Source organism: Sinocyclocheilus rhinocerous, unplaced genomic scaffold (assembly GCF_001515625.1).
Source record: "Sinocyclocheilus rhinocerous isolate Xijiao unplaced genomic scaffold, SAMN03320098_v1.1 scaffold182, whole genome shotgun sequence".
Classification (NCBI taxonomy): Eukaryota; Metazoa; Chordata; class Actinopteri; order Cypriniformes; family Cyprinidae; genus Sinocyclocheilus; species Sinocyclocheilus rhinocerous.
The window spans coordinates 1,181,836-1,188,959 of NW_015655576.1; the positions used below are offsets into that span (position 1 = coordinate 1,181,836).

The following is a 7,124-nucleotide window of genomic DNA, read 5'->3' on the forward strand; positions in this document are numbered from 1 at the left end:
TACGTATATTTCCCCCCCTCTGGTCTATGCATCCCTGCCTCTGCTGAATTATTTTTTACTGGGGATAAAAACATCCCGCGAACCAGCTCCGACGTCCCGATCTAAATCAAATGATTCACGATACACACTTTGAAGTCCCGATCTGAATCAAATGATTCGTGATACGCGAGCCGATTGAAGCGCTTCGAAACAATGAATCATTTTGCGACGCAATGGTTTAACTGATTCGGAGTTTCAAAAAGCTCCGTTGTGTTCTTTGCACGCTTTCTCTATATAATTTATTCGTTGAATAATGTTCTTTTTAGCAGCATCATATGACCCCTTTAACAATTTAAAATAGAAAAGGCACCTGTTTGACAATCTTAAGGCCAATTCACACTGCACCAACAGACGCCGACAAATGGCAACAGACACGCTCGTCAGGTTTTGTCTGATCAGTGTGTTATGCCTGTCAGTGTCTGTTGTCATTGGTTGGTGCTTGAACATGTTGTGTCAGCATTTGTCTTGGACTGTCTGAGAAGTGACGAACTGCACTCGTTGGTCTGCGTCTGTTGGTGCATTGTGAATTAGCCTTTAGCCACCAAGACGTTCTTGTATATCCAGAATCACCCGAAAAAACATGCTGAACCAGTTTTACCATTTTTTTACTGGTGACATGGCCATACCACTTTCAAAAGCATCCCCCCCTGTTTTTTTTCACAAATCGCACCCTGTATATACAGTATATATATATGTGTGTGTGTGTGTGTGTGTGTATACATATATACATATATATATATATACAGTGGGTACGGAAAGTATACAGACCCCCTTAAATTTTTCACTCTTTGTTATATTGCAGACATTTGCTAAAATCATTTAAGTTAATTTTTTTTCCTCATTAATGTACACACAGCACCCCAGTGCACCAGTTAGACAAGTACTAAAAAAACCACTGAAAAACGCTGGAAAAACACTGAAATTCATAGTAGTGTGAAGTGCTCTTTCTCGAAGTTTGCAGGTTGCCTGTTGACTTAAAAAATGTTAATATGTAAATGTATAATTGCAAGGTAGAATACTATTATTTAAGAATATAAGCATTTAGTTCCAGTTTTAGCACAATCAGCCATTTTTGATCACAATCACTAGCTAACAATCACTTTTTGTGTCCTGGAGTTTGTGAGATTGCTCACAACTCCAGAGATGTATACCTGCACTCTTTTGTTTATCTGTTAGTACGTCCACAAGTTCGTAATTTGAGATTCAGTCACATCATTAAAATACCTGTAGGTTCTTTATACTCACTACTGTATAGACTGCAGAAAAAACACTAAGGGCCGCATCTTTGGAGGGAAAGGATTTCCGTGCAGATGCTACTATGAGGGGGTTTCCTGTGCAGGCTTTGCGCTCTGTGATGTACTGTAGGTTGGAATGGCAGCCCAGTGCTGTGTAGTTTGGTCTGCACGCTGATAGGAAGTGAGGCGTCTGGTTTCCTGTTACTACCTGTCCGGCACTGGCAAAGATGGTGGTGGTGAACACGCCGAAGGTATAGACACCTGAGTGACAGCACAGACACCAAAGAACGAATGTAAAACGTGTAAAAATTGGGGCTGCTGATAGATTGGAGACCTTATCTATATTGAAAATAAAATAAAATAAATTATATTTACAATATTGGCTACCATATTCATTATTGGTCATAAAAAATCTAATTAAATACAACTTTATAATACTGGCTATTATATTCATTATTGGTCATAAAATAAAATAACTTTATAATATTGGTCATATTCGCTACTGGTCATGAAATAAAATACAGTACAATAAAAACAACTGTATAACACTGGCCTTAATATTCACATTGGTCATGAAATAGAATAGAATAAATAATTGTCCATAATATTGATTATTGGTCATAAAATATTGTGTTTGGTTATTGACATAAAAGTCAAATATGCAGCAGTGTCTAACCATGTCACATGCTATACTTCATCTGAAATTATTATAAAGATTATTTTTTAAATAATTGTCCATTTATTATACATTCAATTCTTATGAGCTAGTATTAACTGAGAAACAAGCTGAAATATTTGTAATTTTATTACAAATTACATTACATTTTAAAACCTAAATTCCTAATGTAAAAAAAAAAAAATCCACAAACTGTATATTATGACTTTAATATCAGTTTGTGGCATTAAAATGGCTTTTAAGGCCAAAGTATACTTCAAGTTTACACGTGCGCGAGGGTCCGTGTACAGTGCATATGACACAAATTTCATCACCAGAACAGTACGCGCACCGTCGCACATGTGGGGGTTATGAGAGAGTCGCAACTTTAGATTAAAAGAGTTCAAAGTCTTTTTTTTTTATTATTGATCATAACTTCTGGAGAAAAATAGCACAGACACTGGACTAAGATGAACATTTCTAGAGCACATGTGTCGACCGCCTGTGTTCACACACGCTATCAAATGTGACCCTGGAGCACAAAACCAGTCTTAAGTCGCTGGGGTATATTTGTAGCAATAGCCAAAAATACATTGTATGGGTCAAAATAATTGATTTTTCTTTCATGCCAAAAATCATTAGGATATTAAGTAAAGATCATGTTCCATGAAGATATTTTGTAAATTTCCTACCGTAAACATCTCAAACCTTAATTTTTCATTAGTAATATGCATTGCTAAGAACTTCATCTGGACAACTTTAAAGGCGATTTTCTCAATATTTAGATTTTTTTGCACCCTCAGATTCCAGATTTTCAAATAGTTGTATCTCGACCAAATATGGTCCCATCCTAACAAACCATACATCAATGGAAAGCTTATTGACACTTAAGACTGGTTTTGTGGTCCAGGGTCACAAATGGAGTATACTTTGAAAGGCTACGTGTTCAACTCTACGGTACACATGCAAAAACAAAGTATACTTTGGGCTTTATGCTTTTGATGCATTTGAAATATAATCAGGATCATAAAAAAAAAAACAATTTCTTTGAAATTTTTGTATTTGAGCTTTAGATCCTAGAGTTCTCTTCCTAAAAGGTTCATTTTTAGTTCCTTATGACATCACTCATATCATCATCTTCAGTGAATGCTGATGTACCTAGGAAGCGTATGATGCGTCTCAGCAGAGGGTTGAAGTAACAGCAGTCGGCTGTGACTATGGTCTTCTCCTGCATGCCCTCCGACCTCATGAAAAACACCATCACCTCGCCAGCCAGAATCTGAGGAAGAAAAAACAACAACGAATGAAACAAACAGTAGCTGCCAAAACATCCACCACCCCATTTGTTTGGGCATTATTGATGCTCCATTTGGTTGAAATCCGAGTGCGGGAAACATGCGCCTACTCATGCTAAGCAGGCATTTCCAAAATCACGAGTCGCTAATAGTCCCTCATTTTCACTGTTCTCATATGCCAACACCAGAACCTCATTATTTCTGATCTCCCTGGTTACTGTTAAGATGAGTAACAGCTCATCAACGTGACTAATTCTCCTTTGCAATGTAAGAGATGTGCACACATCACTTCTTTATGCGTTTAAATACTCATACTGTGAGTGAATATGTCTCCTTTGCATTGAAAATAGTAATGTAGTAGTCGTAAATGGTAGAAGCTAAAAACCATGAACAAAACTATGCAAGGTAAAAGAAAATACCTAAATTACATTAAATACAGGTTCACTTGCAATAAACATGGTTTGTGTCGACCACAATGCGTTTTGAGCAAAGTATTCATGGCTTAGAGCATGAAACCATAAAAATTCAAAAGACGTTTATAAATCAAACAAAAACCAAAGAGGAGACTGGGAGAGAAAACTTTTTAAAAGACAATTTTTGTTTTAATGTGTATAATAATTTGGGATGTCCAGTATACTGGAGACCATATTTGTACTGAAAATAAAATAAAAATTAATAATAAAATACACAAATTACAAAGAATGTAAAACAAAAAAGTGAGTAACGCTGTTAAAAAAAAAACACAAGAAGTGATGGATGGGATGAGATGCATAAGACGAAAATAAATTAAAATATGAAGATTATTCAAATAAATTATGAAGAATGTAAAATTTAAAAAAAGTGAGTAACACTTGAGGTCATGTTAGAATTTTTTTTTTGCATGGGATGTGATGCATGAGAAAAAATAAAAAAATTGAATTAAATTGAATTAAAAAAAAAAAAAATACTTGGGACAGGATGCATGAAAATTTAAATATAGTACGCTGAAATAATAAAGACAATGTTATATAACTAAAAAAGTGAGTAACTAAAACTGCTCATTCCATGTTGTTGAGATGTGAAAAAAGTGAAGTAACACTGAAAGTTGTGTTAAAAGATTGCATGGGATGTCTAAAAAATTAAATTAAATTGAATTAAAAAAAAATAAATACTTGGGACAGGATGCATAAAAATTTAAATATAGTACGCTGAAATAATAAAGACAATGTTATATAACTAAAAAAGTGAGTAACTAAAACTGCTCATTCCATGTTGTTGAGATGTGAAAAAAGTGAAGTAACACTGAAAGTTGTGTTAAAAGATTGCATGGGATGTCCAATATATTGGAGACCATAACTGTACTGAAAATAAAATAAAATAATATAAAATAAAATACACTCAAATTATAAAGACAATGTATAACTAAAAAAGCGAGTATCACTAAAAGTAATGCAAAAAAAATTTTATGTTATCGAAATATCATATTATCGGAATTTCAATTTACTTGAATATGATAAATAATTTTAGTACTGTGTTGGGTCACCACTTAATGATCAATGTAAAAACAAAACAAAGTGAGAACCACTAAACTAAACATCTGAGCTATAATGCTATACAAGTGCTTCCCTGGCAGTGATAGAAGAACCAGAGACCATAAACACGACATCAAATCCATTACCTTCAACTCAAAGAGACAGAGAGAGACGTCAGAGAGGGACAGGGACACGGCATTCACCTCACACATTTCCCAGTTTAGCACCTGACCGCTGACACAGACTGACAGAGTGTGACATCAGTCATGCGCGCACACACACAGCAAATGATCAACACACACTCAGTCCATATGACTCATGCACCAAGAGAAAGTTTGGAGGGGTCGTAGTGATATAGTAAGGGTGACTGCATTTCCATTTTTGGGTGAATTACTTTGTTAAAAGCCGACTGTGATGATGTTGTGAATTGAGGATGTGCGTCTAATACTGTGTGTGTTTTGGCGAGACTGTGAACATCAGTTCAAGAGTGAATAATGCACCATTAGATGAGATAAAGCTGCGTTTCTAGATCCTTTCTATCAGCTTTCAGTCTGTCATGGATGATTAGGCTCATATGTTTCTCATATAAATATATAATAATATAAAGCAGATCTCAACACCACAATGACTCCCAAATGGGGGCAGGAAAGGGTCAAAGGCAGGATATGATATCTAAACCCCACCCTACAATTTGATACAAATTAAATATGAAACTTTAAAGTAAATTATCTGAAAAAAAAAAGGAAAACAAAACATCCTCCTCTATTAAAATAGATGATCAATAGATTGATCAATTTAATGCATCCTTGCTAAATAAAAGTATTAATTTCTTTCAAATAAAAAATAACCATAACACAAAAATCAGACAGTCAAGCGATGGTTGTGTGATGAAACAGAATGAAAGCCTAGAGGCCTGACGCTGCTGCTTTACCGCGTTTCATCTCCTCTCTTATCGCGACGCAAAACAGATCATGAACCGACTCTTTCCTGAGGCGGCGAGTGGACATTCATGCCACGACAGAGAGGTGCACAGTTCAGGCATATGTTGAAATGCCAGCGCGTTCCCACCTCGAGCAGCCGGTGCCATCTGCTGCAGTTTCTCAGGTGGCATCGCTGTGCATCTCCACACTCTCCAATCCTCCCTCTGGCCATCAAAAGCTTATATTTAGGCTGTTTTCATGCAATTTACACCTCGAGTCATGCTGAAACATAAAGCAGTTTTATGTGGCTGATAAATGAATGTGTGGCGATCTAGTGAACTAATGCACGAGCAGAGCACTAACATCCTCAAAATAGTTATACCTCAAGATATGAAAGCACATAACTCAAAATATTCTGATAAAACAGTTCAGGTTACCACCTTGTCAGTTTTTGGAAGTATTATGGCAAACTGAAAATCTAAATGATTTTAAGAGACTACAATGTTCTTTCTTTATGTTTGTTTGATCACAAGACTATATGGTGCATATGTCTTTTATGCTGTCATGTCGCTTTTTTGCCATTTTTGGAGCTTGATAGCCATGTGTTAATTGTATGTGAAAAAGAAGAACTGGTCCTTTAACTCTATAAAGCCTAATGTATCATATTTAAAGGCCTCTAAATCATTAGCACGATCAAAACTTTGCTTAAAACCCTGTTGCACAAAATCTACAACATGCCTTCAGTCGTCTGATTGATAGTTTATACTTTTTTTTAGCAAGTTGCTGTAGGTCTCTTGGTCGCCTCTCTGAGCAGTTTCCTCCTGGCTCTTTCGTCCAGTTTGGAGTGACGTCCTGATGCAGGGAGGGTCTGTGTTGTACCAAATACCTTACATTTCTTAATAATAGACTTCACTGTGCTTTTAGGCATTGATAAAGGCTTATGACATTTTTTTGTTTCCATCTCCTGACTTGTGCCTGTCCACAACTTTATCCCGGAGTTCTTTTGACAGTGCCTTGCCACACATAGTCGATTGTTTGTTTCAGTTAAGGACTGAAATGCTCCAGGACAGCTCTTTTCATGCTGAGCTAATAAAAATGACAGCTGATCACAGTTGAAAGTCAAATGGCTTTGTGTGCCATTGAGAAGGTGATTAGATACACCAGGACTTAAAGCATGTTTATTACACATTTTGGAAGACACAACAAATTAATAGAAAAGAAATTATGTATCAATATTCCTGTTAAATATTAGATATTATTATGAAAATCTTGCTATGAAAATGAAAGTCTTTATATAAAGTTTGGTATAAAAAATTAAAATTGATTTGTGATTAAAACAAAAATCCCACTGTTTTTGCCTTTTCATGTCTATTCATGTCTTTTTATTTCTTAAAAAAAACAGGACTTTTTAAAGTCCCGATGTCTTCTACAGAGGACATGGCATAACATATGAATAAAATATAATTTTT

General features: G+C 35.5%; 1 protein-coding gene across 4 annotated transcripts in view; it reads right to left on the reverse strand.

The window, feature by feature from the left end:
• The window catches only part of LOC107718583 (phospholipid phosphatase-related protein type 5-like), a 40,046-nt gene that overhangs the window by 4,610 nt on the left and 28,312 nt on the right, over positions 1-7,124 (reverse strand). For 3 of the 4 annotated variants that reach the window (XM_016525734.1, XM_016525736.1, XM_016525735.1), the window contains exons 4-5: positions 3,088-3,208; positions 1,285-1,535 (exon numbers count right to left, since the gene is read on the reverse strand). In XM_016525734.1, coding sequence (XP_016381220.1) covers positions 1,285-1,535; positions 3,088-3,208 — 372 coding nt within the window. Of the gene's footprint in view, positions 1-1,284; positions 1,536-3,087; positions 3,209-4,881; positions 4,962-7,124 lie in introns of those variants that run through there. The other variant, XM_016525737.1, reaches the window with a different exon arrangement.